Genomic DNA, 26679 nt, shown 5'->3' on the forward strand with positions numbered 1-26679 from the left:
TTCTTGATCTGGTTGGCCTCTCCGGCCAGCACTGTCATCTGTGCTAGGAAATGGAATAAAAACTGCCGTGATGTGAGACAGCTAGGCTGGGCAATATGTGATGACATGGTAATCTGAGTGCTGTTGAGTTGTCTGTTTATAGAATTTTTATTGTATTTTATTGTTTTATCATATGTTGTACTCCGCCCTGAGCCGTATGGGGAATGGGCGGAATAGAAATGTACTAAAATAAAATAAAAATAAATGTTCAATTCTCAAACTACATGGTAATTTTAGTAAGTCTTAAAATTGGGCTGCTTGTAATTTGAGATTGAAACCTTGTTGGCTGCTGTGTGAGACAGAATGGTGCCCTAGATCAGTGGTCCCCAACCTTTTTGGCACCAGGGACTGGTTTTGTGGAGGACAATTTTTCCAGAGACCAGGATGGGGGGGGAGGCAGTATTTACGGGATGTTTCTTCTTTTTCCTCGTCTTCTTCCTCCTCGTCGTACTCTTCCTCTTACACCTCCCTTCTTCTAGTTTTACTGAGCAAGGAGGTTGTGTATAAATTATTCTTTCATCATGTTGATGGTCAGATGAAAAGTCATTTTTATACATGCATGGGAATTTCTGAAGAGAGAATGTGTCTATTATCTTACCTCGTATTCTAGTTGCCCCTTTTCATTTTGCTCCAGAAGTAGCTTTCAAATTTGTTTGAAAACCAATAATATGATCAAAGGATCATTATATCATATGTGGTGGAGATGTGATTTGGCCAAGAAATATTGGATACAAGTATCTTTATGGAGCCAAAAAATATTAAAAATGAAAATCCCTCATGTCCTGGAGTTATATCTATTAAATGTTGGTAAAATCCCGATATCTAAAATAGAGAAAAAACTTCTGCTCCATATCATAACGGTTGCCAGAATCTTGTATGCCCAATACTGGAAGACATGTAAAATACCGAATAGAGAGGAATTTATCCTAAAATTATTGGAGGCAGCAGAAATGGATCTGTTAACAACTAGATTGAGAGATGGAAATATAGTAGAATGTGAGAAAACTTGGAAGCCTATGTATAAATGGGCAAAACATTTGGGAATAGAATTGATAGAATAAGATGTATGTATTGGAACTAATTCAACCGCTCCTTTAGATGTTAGTTGTTTAAGTAGGAAGTGTTGTTTCAATTATTTATTTGTATGTTTTGTTTGTTTGTCAATAAAAATATTTTATTCAAAAAAAATATAAAAAGCTAACTTTCAGAATCATTAACAGAAAAAAATATATAAAATAATCAGTTTAAATTTTTAATAGATTTTAGTGCTGACTTTCTTTACTTTGAGACCCTCATACAACTAGCAGTAAAATGTAAGATAAGGAAGTTAAAGAGAATCGTAAGGGGAAATTAAAATATCGTTTAAGGAATGTATACTGTCTTTTGCAACAATTTTGAATGTAGTTAGTGTCACCAGAATTTTCAGTGTTATAAATGTGCTTACTTCATTGTGCTAATAATCCGGAGCTAGTTCTTGCTCTGTGTCCAGGTAGTTCCCCACATTTTACCATGGTATCTGTCTCCAGTGAGATAACAACATGTGGAACTAAAAAAACCACAAACCACAAGCCTTCTTGAATCTTTAAATGCTTTGCATTTATGTTTAGGGCCTCATCCTAACGTTGGGATAAAAATCTACTTTTGGTTGAGTGAGCAAGTAGCTAGCAGTATTTGGCAAAATTTATTCTTGGTAACCTATCTCTGTAACACAGTTCTCATTTATTTTTCCCCTAGTATACTGTTTAGGTTGTCAATTACAGAGATATTTTGGTTTAATTTTGCTAACTGTCAGCTATAACTCAAATTTAACACTAACCAATTAATTGCTCATAAACTAGAGTTGCCTGGAAGCAATAATTACTTGTAATCCCTACCATCCTGTCTTGTTTTGAATCAGTGAGCTATGAAGGCATGCAGTAATGTATTCTTGTTTCCAATTTCCTAAGTGACTGCATTCTTGCAACCCCATTCTCTCCATCTCTGTGCCTTTTGAAGCCTCTGAACTTTTCACTTTCACTGTGACGGAACTGATTTCTTAAGCGGTATAAGCTAAAGCTCTGCTTATCCAGTACACAAGTCCTTTCATTTCAGCTAACATGATAAAGCAAAGCAGTGTGTTTATACTTTTGCTGTGATATTCAAAATTATGTAAAATATGCCTCAAGACACTGACAGGGCAGTCCTAATTAGTTTCACTATAATAAGCACTCAGCTTCAGTGAACTGAAGAATATAACTGCTTAGGAACACACTGTCAGTTTTTTTCCATAGCATTCTGAACAATAATCGTAGCCATTTATCTTGCTTCTTGATACTGAAGAAGAGGGCTGAGGTTGTCATACTGAAGCCAGGGGCTGTCAAGTGAGGTCATGGCAGAAGGCTGCCTGCTTCAGGAGTGGATTGGAATGCCCTATTCACGCAATGGAGGGCCAAAGAATAAATTGAAAGAGAGTACTTATTCCTTTGGATGTCACTGTGCAGGTACAGACCCCACTGTGGCCACAGTTATCCTTGACATCCTAGGTGCAATGCAGCTGGCAAGGAGAAAAGCTGGGGGGGTTGGTGAAGACAACCAGAAGTGTTTAAAATTATTAACCATGCTGGTTGTCTTAGCCCAAAATTCCAGTTAATCAACACGAATATGCATGATGACTGGGGAAGGCAATGGCAAACCACCTTATAAAAAAAAGTCTGCCATGAAAGCATTGTGATGTGACATCACCCCAGAGTCAGAAACGACTGGTGCTTGCACAGGGGACTACCTTTACCTTTTTTTTAACCTTTATACACTGCATGCGTATCTTAAGTTGCCAGGAAGGCAACAAGGCTTAGGTGTACACATAACACATAACATACAGACACAGCCATAGTTTATGCTGTTTCATAGCATGTGCCTTTGATCTTCTAATAAGATATCTTTTTTAAAAAAAACTAACCATCCACTTGATCCATGCAGAATTTCTTCCTATTTACATCTTTTCACATTGGCCTGTCATTACTTTCACTTGGTATCTCCTGTCTTGTAGAAGCTTGCTGCTGCTATGGGTACAATAAGAGGCTAACAGAGAAAGAAATTATTTCAAGTTCTAAAAATTCTTTTTAATTGAGTATTGAAATTGAAGGTTCAGCCTTCTACCAGTGTTGTGTAGTGTAAGTCAAAGTCTAGCAAATCCTAGATTCAAATCCTCCCCCCCACACAGACACACACCATAAAAGATTGCTGAGTGACCTAATTGCTCTGGGTCCCTGTTGGAGAGAAAGGCAAGGTACAAGTGAAGTAAATTTGGCTGCACTGGAGGCCTCCCTTTTTTCTTTGCTAGTAGAAGGTCTGCCTTAAAATATTAAACATTTAATTTGTTAGTTTTTAAAACTACTTTTAATGTGACAACTTTCATGGTTTTTTAGTTTAGTTTAGTTTAGTTTCCACATGGTGGAATCAGCTGCCGGAAGAGGTGAGGGCCCTGCGGGACCTTGTTCAGTTCCGCAGGGCCTGTAAGACGACCCTCTTCCGGCTAGCCTATAACTAGCTTGAGAATTTTAATGTAACTTGCTGGATTTCTTTTATATACAGTTGCAATATTTATTAATGTGTATTAATAACTAAGGTTTTATCTGTTTTATCTGTTTTATCTGTTTTAAATACGGATCCCTTTATATGTTTAACTATTGTAATTTTGTTGGATCTACTATTGGAAGCCGCCCTGAGCCACTTGTGGGAAGGGCGGGATACAAATCTTAAATAAATAAAAATAAATAAATAAATTGATAATGCTGTAAATTAGCATTGTTTTTTCCTGTTAACATACCATAACTTGTATAAATTGGCTCCTTTTTTATCTTGTAGGGGTTTAGTGGCACTTCAGACGCTTCGTAAACTTGAGGAGCTTACTGGAAAGCCTGTTCACCATCTCTTTGACTATATTTGTGGAGTGAGTACAGGTAAAGATCCTTGATATTATGATATTGAAACTCCCGCATACCACCCAATAGAAATCTGTGCAGTATTTGCACCCTCCAGCACTGGAGATACTGTTTAAACAAAGCCAAGAAAAGCCTTGTTGCTGGTTATGTAGATGCTCCTTAGGGTTATATGTGTTTTTGTATACCAGCTGATCTGTAATAGAAGCCATTTTGAATAGTCTTTTTCTGCTTGTTTACAATAAAGAAGTTGGAAAAATGAGTATCTTATTTTACAACTGTGCAGATGACTTTTTTCCTAACTTAGATGGCCCAGGGTAGCCCGGGCTCATACAGTCTAGCACACTGAGCAGTGTTGTCCCTGGTTAATCTAGCACACTGAGCAGTATTGTTCCTTGGGAGACCACCAAGGAAGTCTAGGGTCATTACTAGGGATGGGCACAAACCAGTAAAATGTGGTTCATATCGGTTTGTGACTAAACTATGAAATGAGAGGTTTGTTCATGAACCAAAACAGTTTGGGGCCCTGCAAGCCCCGTTGAAAGAGACCACCATCCCTTTAAATGGGATTTGCGGAAAGCCCAGGGCTCCCCACTGCTCAGTTGGTTTTTGAGCTGTTTTCTGCAGTCCCTTTAAAATTTAAAGTTTAAAGGGACTACAGAAGACAGCTGAAAGCAGCAGAGTGGTGGGGAGCACTTTCCTGCCACTCAGCTGTTTTTGCGGCTTTTGCAAAGAACAGAAAGCAGGAATTTAAAGTGACTTGGAGTCCATTTAAACCCCTGCTTTCTGCTCTATCCATGAACTGCCGCAAACAACTTTAGAAGTTAGTGGACGTTTGTGACAGTACACCTGCCATGGCTTTTGGTTTGTGAACCACAAACGGCAAAATTAATTGCAAAGTTTGCTTTGTGGTTTGGTTCATGCCCATCCCTAGTCACTACACAGAGGTAGGCAAAGAACGTCTCTTGTCTTGAAAACCCTACAGAGACATCATAGGTCAGCTGCAACTTGACAGCCCTTCCACCATCAGATAAAATGCCAGTATACTGTTGATATAAAAGTTGGAATACATGTTGTATATTAATTAATGTAAAAAGTAGTGTTTATGTGGTAGGAGAAATCAGTAGTGATCTTTTTATTGAAATTGCTGTATGGCAGTTTTGATTCCCTATAAATCAATGGCAATACATCCCCCACATCTAGGTACACCTAAGCCCTACTGAAATAAATGTTTCCAACAAATTAGGAAAACATATACAGACCCCTTAATTGCTGGTTTCTGCCCCTTTCAAATGGGTGGGAAGATATCCTTCCCCTTGGAAAGAAGGCATGGTAATTTGTCATAGACAAGGATCATTATATAGAAGAGGATTTCTTTAGAGCCTTCAGTGGAAATATCACAATAGAGCATGTTCAGAACAGGTTTTCTTGATACAAAGCATAAGATTGTAGTTACTTTTATCTCCTAATTTAGATCAGGATTGTGTTCAATAGTATAACTTTTGGGTATTCATTAGAACCCTTCTTGTCAATAGTAACTCCTTCCTTCTTTAAATATTCTTCCCTTTTGTTGATGGGTGTTATGAGGAGAGGTAAGTGGGATGAGGAGGTACAAGCCTCACTAGATGCCAGGCCTGGAGACACAAGAGTCTGGGCCTGGTTTTAAAGAGCTGAGACTTTCTGAACTCATGGAGATTATGATACTAATTCTTACTAGATGTCACAAAAAGTAATGCAAATTTGCATGTCAAATAGCAGCATTATTAGTGAAATCCGCAAGCACACTCATTTGATAAGGTTAATGGACTCTGTGGTAGCGCTGTCCCTGTTCTTTTGCTTCCGTGTTATCTCCCTAATGTCAGGTGCATGTGCTGTATTTGATGTTACACCAGCTCTATCTGATAACTGTTGCACTGGCACGGCAATTAAACATCTCTCTTAAGCATCTGTCAGCTCAGTAAGTGTAAGTACCTGCCAACCACTGTTTAAAAGAACACTTTAAAAAAACCCTCAGGGAACCAGTGGTTGATAAATAATTGTGAAATAGCTTGTATCTCTTTGAAGCCATTAATTCAGTTTTGGTAAATTCCTCCAGTACTGAATCAGTACTTTGGGTGAGATCCAAAGGTTCCCTCCTGCTAAGTAAGATACTTTCTTAGAAGAAGGCTGTTAGCTAACAGGAAGGTATGTTTGGATCTAATCTGAAATGTTCCTAATTTATTGTGAAATATGCCATAGAATATGCCAACAAGCATGGTGTTTTTAAGTGATGCAAATTAGTTAAAACAGGCTTGAAGACTAAATTGAAAATATGATCTCGTTGAAGGACAAAAGGCTGGCTTGTTAAGATTTTATATAGATTCTTCAGTCTCCCTTGGAACTAACAGAGGATGAAATGATCTCTGGGACAGCCATATTTTGCAACTCTCCCCCCCCCCCTCCTGTATGTTGTCCTTCAACTTATTTTGAGGTCTGGTCTTCCTTTTTGTAGTACCAGTGTTCAGATTTATGGTGCTCTGTTCATGTCTTCTAGCTACATGTTCTAATTCTGTTCTCTTACCGCTAATGCCTCTTGTCTTTTTTCTAAGTAATTCGAACCATTGATCTGGAACAGCTGCTGAGAGTTTAAACTAAAGGAAAGGTATCCACATAATAAGGAGCCCCATGGCACAGAGTGGTAATCTGCAGTACTGCAGTCCAAACTCTGCTCACAATCTGAGTTTGATCCCAGCAGAAGCTGAGTTCAAGTAGTGAAGGTTGACTCAGCCTTCCATCATTTTGAGATTGGTAAAATGAGTACCCAGCTTGCTGTGGTAATGTGTAGATGATTGAGGAAGGCAGTGGCAAACCACCCTGCAAAAAAAAAAAGTCTGCCAAGAAAATGTTGTAATGTGGCATCACCCCATGGGTCAGTAATGACTTGGTGCTTGCACAGGGGACTACCTTTATCTTACCCACATAATGGGGTCTCACCCAAAAAAATGTGACCCTGTATGTAACACATCCATCTTAATTGCTCAGAACCCTAGAAGTCTCAGCAGTTGGAGAAACAGAGCACTTACTTAATAGGAGGAAAATCAGCTCCTGTCTAAGTTTTAAAAATTCAGTGCAGCTTAAAGGACATGGTCAATGGATTCAATGTGTGTAACATTGCAATTTCATGGTCTGTCTGAATACGCAATACCAGCATATCTGCTTGCCAAGACTGCAGATGGTTGTGTTTTAAGATATGTCGGCCTATAGGCTCATCTATATTTAGGATATGTTAGATCACAAAAATACATTGGGATGCTAATAGGTAAAGGGTAATGCCCACAGTGAAAGTTGAGCAAACCCTTCTTGACCTTATTGCTGTGCTTTTATAATCCAGATGTTTCAGATGAATTTCAATCAGATGGCTTAGTTCATCGACATTTGTTCTCACCATCAATTCTATTGAAATCCCTAGGCACATTAGCTTATCATTCATCAATTTATCCCAGTTGCTCTTATGTTTGTCTAATTTAATGAGACCTAGCATCCTTAGCTCTGGATCTGATTGCAAGATCTTTTAACTTTAAATTAAAAGCCTTCCTCCATGCCCTAGCTTTGTAAGAAACTTCACCTGCTTCAGCTCTTAGAACAATGCCAGCCAAACATTTGGGGGCCCTCAATATACCATGAGGAAAGTTAATTTGCAATCAATCAATATTCTCAGTAACAACCTCTATCTATACACCAGCCTTATATAACAAATGGCCAGCTACCTTGGAGTTACATACTCTGAGCACGGAAGGTACATATTGTCCCCCTGAAGTATAAAAGAATTTAGTGATTGCTTTCTCTCGCCCCCAGGCCCAATGCAATCCCTCCTGAAACTATCAAGGCATTTCTTGAGTGGTGGGCCCCCTTTTTAGCTGCCCTATTCACTGTGATTGATAGGATGGGTTTGATACCTGAAACATGGACAAATGCAGTAGTGGTCCCTATATTTTAAAAAGGAGATTGTCAATTATAGACCTATTAGTCTCTTATCCACTATTGAGAAGTTGTATGCAAGATATCTGGCAAACAAACTCAAGTCGTGGATATTAGAACCACAAATTTTAGGGCCAGAGCAAGTTGGATTCTGCCAGGGGAAATCAGCCTTAGACCATTGTATTGTGCCAAGTCATTCGGTGAACAAATACAGGAAAGAGAAGGGGCTTAAATTATTTGCAGCCTTTTTAGATCTTAAGGGGGCCTTTGACTCTGTTCCTAGAGATCTTCTGTGGAAAAAATTAAGGGACCTAAGGATTGATGCAAGATTGCTTTTTTTGATCAAAAAGCTTCACACCACCTATCGAGTTAGATGCTCAAAGGAGGGAGATCCAACTCCTAAGATTCCAAATAATATAGGAGTAAAACAAGGATGCATCTTAGCTTCATTATTTAATCTTTTTTTTTATTAATAGCCTCCTTCTTGAAAGGAATTGATGGTCATAATCCAAAACTCAGGGTGATACATGTACTGCTGCTTTTGTATGCAGATGATGCTAAAGTTATTCTTCCTTTCAGAAATAGGGATGAAAAAAGATGTTATTTCACTTTTTTAGAGTACTGTGAATCGAATAAATTGACCTTAAATTTTGATAAATCCAAAATCATAGCTTTTTGGAAAACTTGGAAACCTGTCAAGTGGAATATAAGAGGGAAAGGGATTGAACAAGTCAGACGCTTTAGATACTGAAATCATTCTGTCGAGTTGATCTGCTGCCTTGGGGTTATGTCACCTGCTTTATACCAGCCGGGGGATGTATGGGAGGAGTGAATATAATTTAATATTATCACCATCTGCAGAATCTGAGTTTGTTTTTAGAATGCTATATTGTTTTATATGAATTAATTTTAGCTCTGTATATTTGTTGATTGTTGCCTAATAATAATAATAATACCTCCACCACCTAGGAGTCTGTTTCCACTACAGCACTAGATGAGTTACTGACAATAAAGAAGTGATAAAATCTGTGAATAGTAACGTACCTGCCATCACTTGTTTCTACTATACTAAGGAAAATCAATACATTCCTGCAGCCTGCTTAGATTTTTAACCACAAAATTAGTGCTTAACTGTTTTATGGTATTCCAATTTGGATCACAACCCTTAATAAAGCAGAACAAATACAACCCAAGGAAACTATTAGGGCTGCCAGCGTGTGTGCCCTATGCAGCTATATGATTGGAGACCAGTCAAAGACTTCTAGAGACAAAAGCCTGAATTTTAACAATTAATTTTGGTTACGCTTGCATTTTAGCAGTAGTCTTAATAATCTCATTGCATACAAATGATCTGAACCCCAATTATCTGCATGACTACCCAATATAGGAAAAAAAGCTCTATAATTGGGTTCAATTTTGCTGATTTAGTATCCCTCCCCAAGAGGACTGCATTTGCTTTGATTAAACAAAGACTTGTAGATATTGGGATGCAAGAACTCAGAAGCCTGTTCTCTGGCAGATTCTCCTCTTTGAGGTGGGGGATCTCCTCTAGTGGCACATTGGCAGAGTATCTTTCTTGCTTGATTTCCTCCAACCTTCGTAGAGCCGTCATGTTAGCTCGTTTTAATGTCCTTCCTTCTGCTGTGTTGTACAGGAGGTTTAAGAAAATTCCATACTCCTACAGGTTTTGTGTTTGTGGTTTGAGGGATATAGAAAGTTCTCCTGCATTGTAGATTTTATTGTGATATTCATGCCATGTACATAGATCCTTTTTATCAAATTCATGAAGGATAATCTGATGGTTGTAAGGCTCTCTTCCTATTATCCACTCATAACCCTGAGATCATTTAGACTGTGGCTGAATTTCTGCGCTGTGCTTCTAAGAGGAGAGGAATGTTTCAAATGCTGGGGTAATGGATGTTTTCCTTCTTGCTGATTGTGCATGTTTATGCTGTTATGCCAATATAGGTTGTTGTGGATTGCTTTCTCTATGCTGGTTGCAACTCTTACTACTAACACCACATTGGTTTCTCTTTAGATCATAATACCTATTGTAAAGGAGTACTAGAAATACCATATTTTTCTCTTACAAAGTTAGAAATACCTATGCTTTAGAATGTCCTTCTCTGTGGATCACCTACTTTTTAAAATGAGATCTACTTCAAGTAATAAAAAATCTAAGTTATTTCTGCACCCTTTACCTAGTGCTAGAAAGAGCTCATAGACTAGGATGAGAACCAGAAATGAAGTTAACTGCTAAACAAGACAGAGAAAAATCTTATGAAATAAAAGCTTTTGAAAAAGAGAAAATCTATACCAGATCTCTCAATCTTTTCTTGGGTTTTCTAATGAAGGATCAAACTACTGGTAGTTTGTGAACTACCTGATGCAGTCTCCTACCCTACTCCATCCTAAGGGCTAATAAAGGCTGTAGTGCTGGTTATTTGCTTAGGAAAGAATAATGATAGACAATTATAATGGATAGACAAAGCTGACTGATGAAAGTAGTTACAGTTTCACATCCATTTCATGCAATAGTCTCAAAAAAACTGTTCACTGTTTATGGGTTACTACAGCTATGAGTGATGTTTCAAGGTTTTACCTTAGAGCTTTGGCATTGGTTACAGACAGTTTATATAAGGATCCTCTTCCTTGATATCTGCTTTTCCATTTGTTCACCTGGATGAAGGTAGGGGGAACCCTACTAATAGTATGCAAGACTACAAACTGCTTGCCTGTTAGACAAAGATTTTCTTAAAATATCCTGTAAATTCCTCACTCATTCAATTCCAGAGCAGCATGACAGGAAATAAACAAGCAAGAAAGGGAAACCTAATTCACTTTGCCCACAGGCTTGAGTCACAATATCAGATCTGCAAGTTTTCTATCCTCCTGTGCTTTCATTTGTAAAGGAAATCAAAATGGGGAAGGGGGTTGGTTGTTATTCAGACTGGTATAATGTTGGGCAACAACAGTGCACTAACAGGGATCCATAAATCTTGCTGACAGTTTCCTTGTTCATTTATTCACAACCAATAATTCAGTCTTTTTTTTCCTGGAACACTAGGTGGTGCTGTAAAGGAATGGTTAACTATGAATCAGTTGTATTAGTATATAATAAAGCTTCAGTTTTCTCAAAACTGAGAGTTTCTTTACGCCTTTTAAAAATACTTATGTTCAATGATAATGTCACTTTTATTGCATTAATATCTAAAAAAATCCTTTCGCATTAACTAAACTTAGAACCTGTATTTACCAAAAGGAAGATGACCCTGACTGTATGGCAATCCCTGTAAAAAAAAGTTATACATAAGCTTGATATAGCTTAATTCTCATTGATAAAACTTCCTATAATTTTATTCATATAACACTGATTTGATTTTATGTGCGACTTTTTTTTTACTTATTAATGATAGCCATATTATACAAGTCATTATACAACTGTTGTTTGTTTACCCATTTGGTTATCATATAACCTGCTTCAAATTTGTCAATATTTCCAGGGGCTATATTAGCATTTATGTTGGGGATATTTCATATCCCACTGGATGAGTGTGAAGAACTTTATCGCAAACTAGGAACTGACGTGTTCAAGCAAAATGTCATTGTCGGAACTGTTAAAATGGGCTGGAGCCATGCATTTTATGACAGTGAAAGCTGGGAGAAGATGCTTAAGTAAGTTAAACCTATTTAAGTATCTGTAACAAATGGTTGGTTGTTTGCTTCCTTCAACGTTCAGAACATAAAACGGAGCTCTAACAAAGATCATAAGTTTTGCCTTCCTATAATCTACATTTGCATGGCAGCACTTATGCTGGTGCACAGTATTAGAAAATATTAGTAGCATTGCAGTGATACAGCAAAGTTGCAGGAATGGACACAATTGACACATGAGCTAGAGCTAGTCCGAACACACTCCAAACCACAGCAACCACCTGGTTTTCTAAGGTGACCACTCTCAAGCTGTGAACGTGACTTTTGAAGGGGAGTTATAACCCCCTCCGAGACAAGGGAGATCTGAAGTTCCTGGTGTGTATTTCTTCTTACGCAAGGAATCTCTGCCCTGTCAGGATTACGTTACCGTTTTTTATCCTCATCCAGCCGATTGCTGACTCCAAGCACTGCTTCAGAAAAGCATCCTTAGAATTTGGTGGAAAAGAAGAGTACATTGGTGACACTGCAACCCTTGCCTCCTGCCAGTGACTTCATATAGATATTAAATAGCATGGGGGATGTCATAGAGCCCTGTAATACCCCACAAGTCAATGGCCATGGTACAGAGTAGGAATTCTGAGGAAGACCATCTTCTGAGACCATCTCCCCCCACCCCCCATTGGACTCAAGCAACTGTAATATGGTGCCTCTTATTCTAAGTACTGAGAGATGGTTTGATAGGATACAATTTTTGATAGTATCAAAGACCACTGAGAGATCCGGGGGCACTAATAGTCATATCCCCCCTGTCTAGTTTTTAATAGAAGTCACAACCAAGGTTACCAACACAATCTCTGTCCCAAATCCTGGCCTAAGGCCAAATTGAAATGGGCCCAGGAAACCAGTCTCTTCCAAGAGCCCCTGAAGCTGAGAAGAAACAGCCAACTTTAGCACCTTGCCCTCAAATGGAAGACTGGAGACTGGCCAGAAACTTTCTAACATAGTAAGGCTCAGGGACATTTTTTCAAAAACAGGTCAAATATGTTTTGTCTACCCTGGCTGGCAGCAGTTCTCCAGGAAATCAGGGAAAGGTCTTTAAAATCACATTTTAATTAGAGGTGATGGGGGTTGAATTTAGGACTTTCTGAATACAAAGCAGATGCTCCACTACTGGGCCCTGGGCACTCCATTGAGGTTTTGTTGCATTGCAGAGGGTTTAAAAATGGTGTACTTTTAAAGTTTACCCACAAACTTAGATAAGTAAATATTTTAAGCAACAGAAGCATTTTGCTGTAGAGGACTTCAGTTGCACAGCCATTGAGACAAAGACCACCGAGCAGCCAAAGGTGAGCATATAGATTACTGCCGATCTCTTTGGAGTCAGAAGGGAGAATGGGGGGTGGGGATGCTTTGAATGCAGCTCTTGCTCCCTCTCCTACCCACACTGATAGCTGAATTGACTAGCTTGTTGCACTCAGAGTCACAGGCAGTCTGCTGGCTTGGGAACCATATGAACAACCCCTGTTGGCTGTTGCTTTTCCTCGTCCCATGTAGAAATGTGGTAGAATCTTGTTCTTAGCTGGATCAGAGTAATGAAATAAATAAAATGTAAGGAACAAAGTGAGACGTATGGCTTGTTGAAATATATTTAAAGTTACATTTTTTCCCCAATTTCTTTAGAGACAGAATGGGATCAGATGTTATGATTGAAACGGCAAGAAATTCAAGGTGCCCTAAGGTAAATATGTATTTTAAATGTTTACTGTCCTGCAAGCAGATAAGGTAATAAGGTAATGGATAGAATCCAACCAGGTGAGAAAGGAGGGGTTCGTTGACTATAAAAAAAGATTGTGTTGGGAATCATCTGATCTACATGTAAAAAACCACTTGGTTGTGGGGGCTGTAGTAAGGGAGGGGGACTGAAAGACTGTAAAACTGGCTACTTCCAATCTAATATTTGTGTGAATCTTCAGTAGTCCAATAAAAGCTCCTTTTTACTATAAAAGCTTCAAATGCCCACTTTAAACATTCTTTCATAGAACCGTATAACTTCAGTTTGTCCCTAGTAATGTATTCTATATAATTTTCTATTTAAAATACCAAAATTGAGAGTTACTTGACTATTCTAGATTTGAGTCCACTGGCACCTTAGAGACTTAACAGGATTTTGGGGGGGTATAAGCTTTCAAGAGTCAAAGTTCTCTTCTTTAGAGAGCTTCGCCTCTCACATTTCAAAAATCTTATTGGTCTCTAAGTACTACTGGCCTTGAATCTAGCTCGTACTGCAGACCAACACAGCTACCCTCCTGAAACATGACTATTCTAAGGTGCATTCTTCAGAGCAGTGATGGGAAACAGGAGCTTGGTTGATGTTATAGATTAATAAATTGTATATATTGCCAAATTCCCTCTCATAGATCAGTCTTTTGCAACTTTGATATTCTGTACTGAGGTTACTACTGGGTATAGTGATTCACCCCTAACTCTAATTCCTAAAGCATGCCTATTGTTTTATGACCTTCTTCGTCGACTCTGTGCTTCACATTCATGGGATATAGCGCCTGCGCCGATCCCCCGATTCGGTACCTAAAAAGCCCTGGATTTTTCACGCTTGGCACCAGTGGGCATGCACAGGCGTCCCAGTACACATGCTCACCGGAGCCAGCATGCGGATCCCGCCAGTTCCTTTTTGACCGCTGCGTTGATAGGATCTCCTTTCGATTGCTCCAGTCGGTATTTGGTAATCCTTTGCATTTTCTCCTTGTTATATAGCCCGTTTGTTGTTTTCTTAGTATAGTAGTTAAGTGTTATAGTAAGTTATTGTTTAAAAAAAAAAAGACTGTTGTTGGACTTGCCCTTCGGGGCTTTATTTTTCCCCCCATTCCCTCAGAGATCGTTCTGTATGGGTTCTGGCGCCTATGGAAAGGCGTTGGGGTTTTTTTAAACATTGCCGCAAGTGTGGTAGCAAAATTGCACCTCCTGATGGTCACTCCCTCTGCTTATTGTGTCTGGGCGAAGGACACTGAGTCGATTTGTGCCTGAATTGCTTGAGTTTCTTGAAGCAAACTCGCAAAAACCGAGCGGCAATGCTATCGGCAGCACTCATTGAATCGGCTCTTCATCCACTGAAAATGGCAACGGGCCCGTTGGTATCGATGGGGGAAGAGGCCCTGACGGTTGCATCGGTCAATCCATCGTCACCGGTGCAAACTGATATGCCGACCGAGCGAGACCAACCCACAAAACGACCCTCTGAAGGGTTAGTGGCAACCCCGGCCAAGAAACGTTGGGACGATTCGGGGACCCGATCGTCCCTCCAGAAGAAGTCGAAGGAGAAGTGGAAGAACAGACTTTCCCGCACTCCTTCTCGGGATGCTTCGGTATCGCCGCAAGCTGCTCCACCCCGGAAGATTCTGGCATCTCTGCGTCCACAGAGTCCTTCAGTGTCAAGAAGCAGAGGTTCGCAGCCAATCTGTCTGTCGGGATTTGAGCAGGAGATAGGTCTGACCCAGCGCACCCACTCATCGAGATCGGGATCGCATCGTCGGAGCGACAGTGGTTCGGTATCGGAGATCGAGACTTCGGCGCCGAACGAACACCTGGCACCTCTTCCACTAATGGTGGGATGGAGAGAGCTTGAACCAGCTGCTATGGTTAGACGTTTCCCGCCACCTCCGCTATGGGATCAACATCAGTGGCCTTGTTCCTATGGTTACCCGTACCCGCCATACCAGTGATACCCTCCACGTGACTTCCCCGAATGGGACCAACGGTCGGAAGCCTCGCATCTCTCAAGGGTTTAACATCACTCCACGCATTGTTCATTGGCATTGGTGTCGATCCTTCCTGAGCGACGCAGAGAGCGGGTGGAGGAAGTACAAGCACGTTCGTCGATGTCACTGTGGTCACCTGAGTGAGCTTCGACCTAGATACTGTCTGAGCACTCGGTGAGAAGAGACTCCTCGTCATCGGACTCTGAGGTCGGTACCGATGATCCTGACAGGGCAGTGGAACCTTCGCTAGAGTCGCATATTGCTGAGGACCTTCCTATCTCCATCAGAAGAGCTGAAGTCTTGTGGGGACCTGGTGAAGCGGATGGCACACTCCCTCTCACTCACAGTGGTTCAACTGCAGCCAGTCGTAGATGACACCGTCTTCGATATAATGCAGAGAGACATATCGACGGCTGTGGCCCTTCCAGTGACCAAAGTCATCCTCCAGGCGGTGAAGGAGCCCTGGGCAAAGCCGGCATCTACACCGATCTCTATGCGGAGACTGGACCATATGTACCGGGTCCAGGAGGCTGGTGCTGAGTTTCTGTTCGCCCACCCCAAGCCCAACTTGGTGGTGGTTTTTTCGTCCTCTAAGGCGCGCATGACCCATTCTTCTCCACCTGACAAAGAGGGCAAGAAATTAGACAATGCAGGCAGAAAATTCTGTTCAGCTGGAGCATTGGGAGTAGAGGTCTCCAATTATGCAGCGTGCATGGCTCGCTACCAGTACTCCATTCGGGAGCAGCTCACACTGCTATTGTCTTCCTTGAGCGAGGAGAAGCGATCTTCGTTTAAGAAGCTGCAAAAGGAGGGCTTTGCTGTGGCTGAGCAACAACTGGCTGCAGCAAAGCACATGGTGGATGTATCAGCTAAAACCATCACTTCTGTTGTTTCCCTGCATCGTCACTCTTGGCTAAGGTCTACAGCTCTTCAGCCTGACACCAGGGCCTACGTTGAAGACCTGCCTTTCGAAGGTGAAGGTCTTTTTAGTTCAACCACTGACAGTGTCCTACAAGAGATGGACAAAAGTATAAAGACCTCAAGAAACCTGGGTGTCCCGGCTTCCTCTAGGACTGGCAAGCCTAAGCAATGGCATAAATCTTGGCCCAAGAGGCCCTACCAGAAATTCCCTCCCCCCGACCAGCAGTGGAGACCTCGCTCTTTGCAACCAGAGAGTAGGTCCCTCTATAGGGGAAATAAAAACGGATTTGCTTCAGCATCTCAAACCACTGGCAAATCTAAGGGTGCCCAAATTCCCCCCCTGACCAGCAGTGGAGACCTTGCTCTTCGCAACCAGAGAGTAGGTCCCCCTAAAGGGGAAATAACAAAAACAGATTTGCTTCAGCATCTCAAACCACTGGCAAATCTAAGGGTGCCCACCCACAGAAGCAGGGCCTTTGACTTTTCTGTAACACGCATTGCCGCCCCTCCTTTGTCACATATCCACCTCCGTCGATATCTTCCGGCTTGGGAGTCCATCTCCACAGACAGGTGGGCTCTTTCCATCATAGCAGAAAGATACAAGATAGATTTAGTTCAGGTTCCAACTCAGTCAGTGATTGTCACCACACCCCCTTCCCCACCTCTGCTGGCGGAGGTGAGCAACCTCTTGCAGAAACAAGCCATAGAACTGGTCCCAGTAGAGGCCAGAATGGGGGGGGGTTCTACTCTCGTTATTTTCTGGTTCCCAGATGGGATGGGGGATTGAGACCAATTATGGACCTTCAAAATCTGAACAAGTTTATTGTGTACCAGAAGTTCAGGATGTCCACCCTGCAAACAATCCTTCCCCTCATCAACCAAGGGGGCTGGATGGCAACACTGGATCTCAAGGATGCCTACTTCCATGTCAGCATCCATCCTTCGTACAGGTATTTCCTTTGTTTTGCAATAGTTTCCAACCATTTTCAGTACAAAGCCCTCCCATTAGGCCTGTGCACTGCACCACGGGTGTTCACCAAGATGATGAGTGTTGTAGCTGCGCATCTTCGGCTTCAAGGCATAATCATCTTTCTGTATATTGACAACTGGCTCCTTGTGGCAGAGTCAGAAGAACGTCTATCCGGCCATATTGCAACTACTCTTCGTCTTCTTCACACCTTAGGTCTGCAGGTCAACATGACAAAGTCTCATCTTACACCATCATGGACAGTTCAGTTTATAGGGGCCTTGCTGGACACAAGCCTTCACCACGCTTTTCTGCCTCAGCAGAGAGTGATGGACATTATCACTCTCATCCATCTCTTCCAAAGTTGGAAATGGGGCACAGCACAGCAGCTGCAGCAGATGCTGGGGCTGATGGCAGCGACTACAAGCGTGCTGCTGTTTGCAAAATTTAGAATGAGAGGTCTTCAACTGTGGTTCCTCAGACAGTCTCAGCCTTTACGGGACTCACCCCAGAAGAGGTTTACAATAACACCCTCAATCCTCCAGACCCTGAAATGGTGTAAATCCAGAGACAACATCTGCCAGGGAGCTCCCTTCCATCTACCTGTGACGACAGTTACGATCACCACAGATGCGTCTTTGTGGGGCTGGAATGCTCACATAGATTCTCTGTGTGTGGGGGGCCCTTGGCCTACACAGCTGACTCGTTGCCACATAAACTTTCTGGAACTGTTGGCAGTTCATTTCGCCCTTTGGTCTTTCCGTCCCATGGTGGCGGGAAAGGCTGTGGCCCTGTTGACGGACAATACTACAGCCCTTTGTTATGTTAATAGGCAGGGCGGGACAGTCTCTCGACAGCTCTGTGTGCTAGCAATAGAACTGTGGATGGAGTGCCTGGAGCATGGCATCTATGTAAAGGCTGCGCACCTTCCAGGGGTGCTTAATCTGCAGGCGGACTCGTTGAGCAGAGGAGCAGCATCTTCACATGAGTGGGAGATGCAGTGGCGCTTCCTTCAACCTGTGTTTCAGCTCCGGGGGTATCCTCAGGAGGATGTGTTTGCCACAGCCAGGAATCGGAAGTGTCCTATTCCGGGGGAGCATGGATCCAGAGTCATTGGGAGATGGCTTGATGTGGAACGATTGGTTCCTATATCTGTTTCCACCTCTGCCACTGCTGACAAGAGTTGTCAACAAAATTGTGAAGGAGAGACCGTGGTGCATTCTAGTGACGCCATGGTGGCCTTGGCAGAACTGGTTCCCGATCTTGCTTCAATTAGTGAGGGGGGGTTTCTATCAGTTTCTGGTGGAACTGGACCTTCTGTCGGCCCAGGACAGACACATGTTTCATCACAATGTGCCTCATCTAACGCTGACGGCATGGTTCATCGACCCTGTGAGTTCACCAGCAGAGTCCAAGACATCTTTCTAAATAGTAGAAAGTTGTCTATCCGTGCTTCCTATGACAGGAAGTGGGGGAAGTTTCTTCAGTTTTTGGCTGACCCTACAGTCTCACCCCAACAGGTGGGTCTGTTGGTGATTTTTGATTTTTTGTTATCTTTGGTGGATGCTGGACTTTCCTTTTCTTCTGTTAAAGTTTATTTATCAGCAATATCAGCGTACCATGAGCCTGTTGAGGGGTATTCAGTTTTTGCTTATCCTCATTCGAAGAGGTTTCTAAAAGGACTGTTCAGATTGCATCCTCCATCAAGATCACCTTTTCAGTTGTGGGACTTGCCTTTAGTATTGGACAGGTTGACTCGGCATCCCTTCGAACCAATGGCAACCTGTTCTCTTCAACTTCTGTCACGGAAGACTGCCTTTTTGGTGGCTATCACGTCGGCATGCCGTGTTGGGGAACTCATGGCTATGCGTTGCGACCACCCATATTTAGTTTTTCATGAGTCTGGAGTGTCGTTGGCTCCTGATGTTTCTTTTCTTCCTAAGGTGGTTTCCCAGTTTCATCTTAAGTTGGACGTTTGGTTACCCACGTTTTATCCCACGCCTTCCTCGGCTTAACATCCAAAGCGTGCCTTACTGTTTTATTTGAGTCGTTCTAAGAGTTTTCGCCAGGACCAGCATCTTTTTGTTTCTTATTCTGCTCCTAAGTTGGGTTTCAGAATTTCATCTCAGCGGCTTTTGAAGTGGCTCACTGAGACTATTAAACTGTGTTACTTGCTGGCAAAGAAGCCATTGCCTGGGCCCATTCGTGGACACTCTACTAGAGTGATGGCGACGTCGGTGGCGTTCCTGAAGTGTGTTTCCTTGACGGATGTGTGCAAGGCTGCCACCTGGTCCTCTCCACATGCTTTCATGAAGCACTACGCTCTGGATGTGCATGCTCAGCAGAGGATTCGTCTGGGAGCTGTGGTGCTGCAAGCTGTGTCTTCTGGTTAACCGTCTTCCCGCCTCCAGGTATGTCTTGCTTGCTAATCTCCCATGAGTGTGAAGCACAGAGACCACGAAGAAGATAGGCAGGTTGCTTACCTGTAACTGTAGATCTTTGAGTGGTCATTTGTGCATTCACACTACCCGCCCTCCTTCCCCACTGCTGACGGTCTCCCTATGTTAGGGGCTTCCAGCGGTCAAGAAGGAACTGGCGGGATCCGCGCACTGTCTCTGGTGAGCATGCGTACTGGGATGCCTGCGCATGCCTACTGGTGCCAAGCTCGAAAAATCCCGGGCTTTTTAGGTACCGATTCGGGGGATTGGCGCAGGCGCTATATCCCATGAGTGTGAATGCACAGATGACCACTCGAAGATCTACAGTTACAGGTAAGCAACCTGTCTTTATTCTCTGACTGGCCTAGTGTGCTTAATTCTATTAGAATCTTTCCTGGATAAAAAAAGAAGCCCTTCTCAGCAGAAAACAATGAGCATGCTTTAGTGATTACTCTTAGTGGTGAATGAATTTTAACAGTGTTTAAATGTGGGAGAGATTCATTATGCTTACTAATTTTTTTTCCTGTTATACAGCAACTTTGTTTTGTATTCAACTGCACCAGTACTTACACATTAGAACAAAAGGCTAGTATCTAGCTAAGAATTTTTAACACAAAGCTATTGAATAGTTTGCAGATTTATCATTCCTTTCTAAAAGAAATTCAAAGTGCACATATCTATGAAATAGTTGTAAGATAATTACCCATCTTACAGTTTTTGACAGCTTTGGGTACATATTGTAATGTCCCACCTCCCATTTTATTTAAAGCTTCCCAGTTGTGATGTGAAAAAGAATACAAAACAAAATCTTCCAGATCTCTTCCAGTGTGTTGGACACTTTCTGATAGTATTCAGGTTTTACCTTCCCTTCCTTTCCTAGTCAAAGAAGGAAGTGCTGTTTCAGTAATTCTTCAGCTTTTTGTCTCCAGGAGTGCTTAGAAAAGCTTCTTTGGATTCAAAGCAAGAGGGCAAAAGAGAATTAAATGCATCTGGAGGATGATGATTGCAGTGAGAACCACAAGAACAACAAAAAAGCTAAGAAATAGAATTGTGTGCATAAAATCACACAAGTCACAGCTTTCAAAGGAAGTGGAAGTGATTTGTCATTGCCTTCTTCTGCAGGGTCTTACTTTGTGGTCTCTCTTCCAAGTATTGACCCTGCTGAGCATCTGAGAACTGATAAGATCAGGCTAGTTTGGTGTAGTGGTTAACTGTGTGGACTCTTATCTGGGAGAACTGGGTTTGATTACCCAGTCTTCCATATGCACCTGTTGATGTGACCTTGAGTCAGTCACAAGTTCTAACAGAAGCTGTTCTGCTCAAGAGCAGTCTCTGTTAGGACTCTCTCAGCTCCACCTACCTCACAGGGTGTCTTTTGTGGGGAGGGGAAGGGGAAGGGAAAGGAGATTGTAAACTGCTCTGAGACTTCTTTGGGTAGTATAAATCCAATCTCCTCTTCCTCCTTCCATGCCACCTTCCCTCCAGTTAGAACTGTTGTTGTTCAGTCGCACAGCCGAGTCCGGTAACTGGGAAGGTAGCCTGTCTTCACCTATTGTTATCTGTGATGAAAGTAGGTCTGGCTGTGACTAGATGAAGAGATGCTATCAGCAGTTATTCCCAATACTAAAAAAGAATGGGTTCAATTAAAAATTGAAACACAGTAACTCTTCTATTGATTCTTGCCCATTCTGGCTGCTAAAATCATGTAAGGACCACTTCAGTAAACCTTTAGCATCTCCTTCTGATGGTTCTAGACTTCCAAAATCCTAATGCGTTGGTTATTGAACATCCCATTGTACTGACTCACTATGTGTAATTCACCTTGAGTCCTTGTAAGAAAGGTGGACTACTTGAACTTATCCACACAGACAAATACAATAGCCAATGGGATCTACTTTTGGAAAAGAAAATTAAATGTCTAGGAGTAACAAATGACGTGGTTAAGAACACAGAGACTAAAGATATCATTTGGAAAATAAAAATATATGTTAGGAAGCTACTAGTATGTCTATTTGGGCACTTGGGTATGTTTGACACTTTAGGAACTAGGAATAAGGCATATTATAAAGAAAAACACAATGGACTCTAGAAAGCAGCTCTGGGCAAATGCCCCACCTTGCTGTCTTCCCACCCAAGTGAAGGCATTCACTCCCCCCACACAACTCAAGGGGAGCAGATCTCTGCAATCTGGAGACCGGTTCTAATTCTGAATGCTATCCAGCTCTCATCTGGAGATTGGCAACAGTGGTTCACCAGGGGGAAATAGCTGATTTGGAGGGTGAATGTATGGCATTGTACCTGTCTGAGGTCCCACTCCTTTTCAAACCCCACCCTTTCCAGGCTCCACCCCTTAAATACTTAGGAATTTCTAACCTGGAGTTGGCAGCCCTATCTCCTTCCCTTTATTTGCCCCTGTGACTTCAGCTTTCCATCTCCTGCTGCCTCCCTGCAACCTCTACCTAGGAAAAGAATAGTTTTTCTTCACAATGGGGTGGGGACCAAAGCAGCTTATATCATTCTCCTCTTTCCTCTTTGATCTGCACAACAACCCTGTGTAGGTAGGTTAGGCTGAAAGTCTGTGACTGGTCCAAAATCATCCAGTCAGGTTCCACAGGAAGAACCTGTGTCTGGCAGACCCCACTCTGAAGCCCTAACCCCTACCTCAAACTCCACCACAGAATTTCCAGGAATTTTCCACCAACCTGGAACTGGCAGCCCTACTCAGGACTGGCTCCAATGAATTCTCCCTCAGAGGCCTTTAGTGATACCTTTCACACCAACAGTCTCTCTCTGATAATGTTGTTGGTCTTAAGCACAGGACTTCAATCTCTTTCTGTCTGTCTTGGTTTAAGTCACAGTGACTTTATGTAAATCACTTTACCTTTGCAAACAATTGAGTGATATTCTAAAAACACAGTGAGACTTGTTTCTTACTAAACATGATAGGGCTGCATGGCTAAAATGCTTAATGCATCTAACTGGAATTTCAGATTGTCCCAGTTGGAATGTATATTTATAATACAGGTGGAAGTCAGTAATACCATGACATCAAATTTTGTTCACTTTTCAAAGTTTATTTATGTTCCTGTCAAAATATGGCCTGACTCTCTTACTCCACACAGGTGCAAGGAGCTCTCACCAGCCCTTCAGCACCAACTGTCATTGTGACAAGTAATAGTGCAGGCTGAAAAATGGCTGGGTTTGTAAAGAGAAGGGCTCAGGTAAACCAGGGAGAAGGAATGTTTTTTTTCTGTTTCCTTTTGTCACAAGTGTGTTAGATGTCAGTGCAAAATGAAGACACATACTGCCAGTTAAGGGTTTGTTAGCCATCTCAAAATGTATACTTATTTTATGTGTATGCAAGAAGATATTTTAAACAATATGTAAAAAGGGCATTTTGTTATAACAGAGTTTCTGCCTGAAATATGAATGAACTACAATTAGAATTATGCACAGTATCACCCCCTGATATCTTGTGGTTGGCCTAACCTTCTGCAGCAGCCATTTTGTGGTTGTGCCTATATAAATTCCAATCCCTAAGGCTCAGAACGGTTGGGGACATCTGAGTTATGACCTGTGGATCCAGGGACCAATTTGCAGTTCAATTTTATGGAAAAAGCTGCTTCTTTGAAGCAGGCATAGTTTATGCAGTGGCTAAAATTCAGTGTGAATTTGAATATAATTTGGTTTTAACCTGGATTAGTTCAAAAGTGAAGAACCATGGATTAGGCCCTGGATCCTAACTTATAGTTTAGGAGTGTTAGTAAGGTTACCCTGTCACTAACCATCTTAAATGGTTACCTTAATAATGGGAAAGGAGGAATCTGATTATGGAGGAATGTAGATGCTTTTTATAGTTTCAGCGATCTACCTCTTAAACTACCAAGCCATACACAAGCAACGCAACCAGTCCAGGGTACTGCAAGAGCATTAAGCAGCTGATTTCCTGTTAATTATTAATGGACACTTTAAGCACCTATTAGCATTTTAAACATTTCTGAACACCAGAGGGAAGACTTAGAATATTTAAAGAGTTTGAAGTTTCTATGAACTTCCCTTGAGAATAATTAACTCAAGTAGAATATAAATTATGTATTGATGTCTTAACTTTTCTGAAAACACTTCACCTCTGTAACAGCTTGTAGATCAGTTGTTTTCAGTATGTTGTTGGCAGACCAAATTTCTCAGTCACTTCTTGCTTATCAAGGGCCAAAAACGGACATAATGAAATCGTCTCAGTATCTCTTCCTATGTACTAAAGAAGTAGTTTGCTTCTTTGTAAAGCCTGAAAATGTTAATAATCTGCTAAAATATAACAAAACTAGGAATAAGGCCTGCTGTGGTGGAAAATACAACAGGTTCTAGAAAGAGTCTGTGTCGAGTGTCCCCCTACGCCTGCTGTCTTTCCACCCGCTCACCCAAGTGAAAGCATTTGCTCCTCCCAACCTTGGTGTCTTCCCACCCTCCCAAGGTGGCAGTTTCCTGTAGGGGAATTGATCTGACTTCAGCTTTCCATCTCCTCCCCCCTCCCTGCAGCCTCCACCTAGGAAAAGTACAAACTTTTCCCACAGTATGGATGAAAGCGGGTCACAACATTTTCCTCTCCCCCTTTTGATCTGCACAATAACCCTGTGAGCTAGGTTAGGCTGAAAGTCTATGAGTGGGCCAAAATCACAGTGTGAACCAAAGGATGTAATAGCACAGCATCCACCCTGCAAAACAGCATTTTCTCCAGAAGACCTGATTTCTGCCATCTGGAGAGCATTTGTAATTCTGAGTGATCTCCAGCCTTCACCTGAAAATTGGCAGCAATGATTCCCTAGGAGGAAATGGCTGGTTGGGGGTGGTGGTGGAATGTATGGCATTCCATGTATGCTAGAGAGCTGGTAAAACAGAGAATATCAGATATTGCCAGACAGAATGATCTTAATAATAAGCCAGAGAGCTGATGAAACAGAATATCAGATATTGCCAGACAGAATGATCTTAATAGTACCTCAAAATGGCATGCCCCCCCCCTCATCCCCTCACCCAGATTGTCCGGAGTTATGGGCTGGGATGTCACCAATATGCAGACAACACCCAGCTCTATCTCCTGATGGGCGGCCAGGCCAACTGCGTCCCAGAAAATCTGGACCGGGCATTATAAGCCATCGTGAATGGCTCAGACAGAGTTGACAAACTGAATCCAGCAAAGAAGTAAGTTCTGTGCCTAAGTCGGGGAGACCTGGGAAGAAAGATCTCCTTATCGACCTTCGATGGGGCACCTTTAGCGCCAGCTTTGAGGGTCAAGAGTTTAGGGGTATTCCTGGAGCCTTCATTATCTATGGAAGCCCAGGTGGCAGCCGCTGCCAGATCTGCATTTTATCACTTTAGGCAGATAAGGGAGTTGGCTCCATACCTGGAGCACTGCGACTTGGCCACAGTAATCCATGCAATAGTCACCTCGAGAATAGACTACTTTAACGCCCTCTACATGGGGCTGCCCTTGACTTGGAAGCTGCAACTGGTGCAGAATGCTGCAGCCAGGTTGGTATTGGAGCTGCCTTTACAGGTGCACATCCAACCTGCACTGGAGATGCTGCACTGGTTGCCTGTGGTGGTCCAAGCCCAGTTCAAAGTGCTGGTCATGACCTTTAAAGCCCTATATGGCCTGGGACCTGTCTACCTCCAGGGCCGCCTTTTCCCATACGAGCCCCAGAGAGCACTACGATCAAGTTAGTTAAATCTGTTAAAGATCCCTGGGCTAAAGGATGCCCGTCTGACTACTGCGAGGGCAAGAGCCCTTTCCGTGGCTGCGCCAGCCCTCTGGAATGTCCCCCCTGAAGAAACCAGGGCCCTGTGGGATTTGCCACAATTCCGCAGGGCCTGTAAGACATACCTGTTCAGGAAGGCTTTCAGCAACTAATTGAAGGTGCTGTTAACATCTACGGGGGTGCATAGTATCCACCATCCTATAGTATCAACATAAATGATTCTGAACAAGACAGAACTCCATCTGAAATTGTATTTGAAATTGTTTTAATATTTTAATGTTTTATTTTAATAATTTAAATTGTTATCAAATTGTTGACTGTTGTTAGTCGCCCTGAGCCCAGCGGGGGAGGGCGGGATATACATACAATAAAATAAAATAGAACCCGTTAATAGAATAGCACCCATGCCATACTTATACCAGCTGGAAAATTATGAGTACAGGAGAATTTTTACCCTCATGAGGTGGAACACCCTCCCTTCTGCAGTTTTGGAGGGCAGATATAACAAAATACCTTTTGAAGATCATATATGCCCCTGCTGTAATGAAGGGATAGAATCTTTAGTGCATGTCCTGTATGACTGCAAGGTGTACAGCATTCACTGTGAAATCCTTCCTTTTCCTGCAGTCTTGCCTATCACCCTTAATCAAAAAATGTAACAACTGAAGGATCTTTTGAATGATAGGAACCCTAGGGTTATACTCAAATTAGCTAAATTAGGCTGGTTTGCCACCAGAACTAGAAAGTCACTTATAGCTCTGAAGAGAAATAGCTAGGCATTTTCTTTCTCTTGGTTGGTAGTTTTTAAAATGTTTAATCCCATTACTAACTGTATGTATGTTTTATAATTGATTGCAGCAATTTTACCTTTGTTCTCAGCACAATTTATATGGGCTACTGTAACCAGCATTGGTTTTGTCTGTATTGTTTTTGCTGGCTTTTGCTGTGAATGAGCTTGCTTGCTTGTTTGAGGTCCCACTTCTTCTCAAACCCTACCCTCTCCAGGCTCCACCCCTTAAATATCCAAGAATTTCTAACCTGGAGTTGGCAGCCCTATCTACTTCCCTTTATTTGCCCATCTGACTTCAGCTTTCCATCTCCTCCTGCCTCCCTGCAGCCTCTACCTAGGAAAAGGATAGTTTTTCTTCACAATGGGGTGGGGACCAAAGCAGCTTATATCATTCTCCTCTTTTCTCTTTGATCTGCACAACAACCCTGTGAGGTAGGTTAGGCTGAAAGTCTGACTGGTCCAAAATC

The 26679-nt window shown here is 42.1% G+C and overlaps 1 protein-coding gene across 1 annotated transcript in view; it reads left to right on the plus strand.

The window, feature by feature from the left end:
- Nucleotides 1-26679, plus strand: part of PNPLA8 (patatin like phospholipase domain containing 8) — a 75511-nt gene that overhangs the window by 17045 nt on the left and 31787 nt on the right. The window contains exons 5-7 of the mRNA XM_060244901.1: nucleotides 3883-3977; nucleotides 11417-11588; nucleotides 13248-13305. Of these exons, the coding sequence (XP_060100884.1) occupies nucleotides 3883-3977; nucleotides 11417-11588; nucleotides 13248-13305 (325 nt within the window). The remainder of the gene's footprint in view (nucleotides 1-3882; nucleotides 3978-11416; nucleotides 11589-13247; nucleotides 13306-26679) is intronic.

The sequence above is a fragment of the Heteronotia binoei genome, chromosome 8 (assembly GCF_032191835.1).
Source record: "Heteronotia binoei isolate CCM8104 ecotype False Entrance Well chromosome 8, APGP_CSIRO_Hbin_v1, whole genome shotgun sequence".
NCBI classification, from domain to species: domain Eukaryota; kingdom Metazoa; phylum Chordata; class Lepidosauria; order Squamata; family Gekkonidae; genus Heteronotia; species Heteronotia binoei.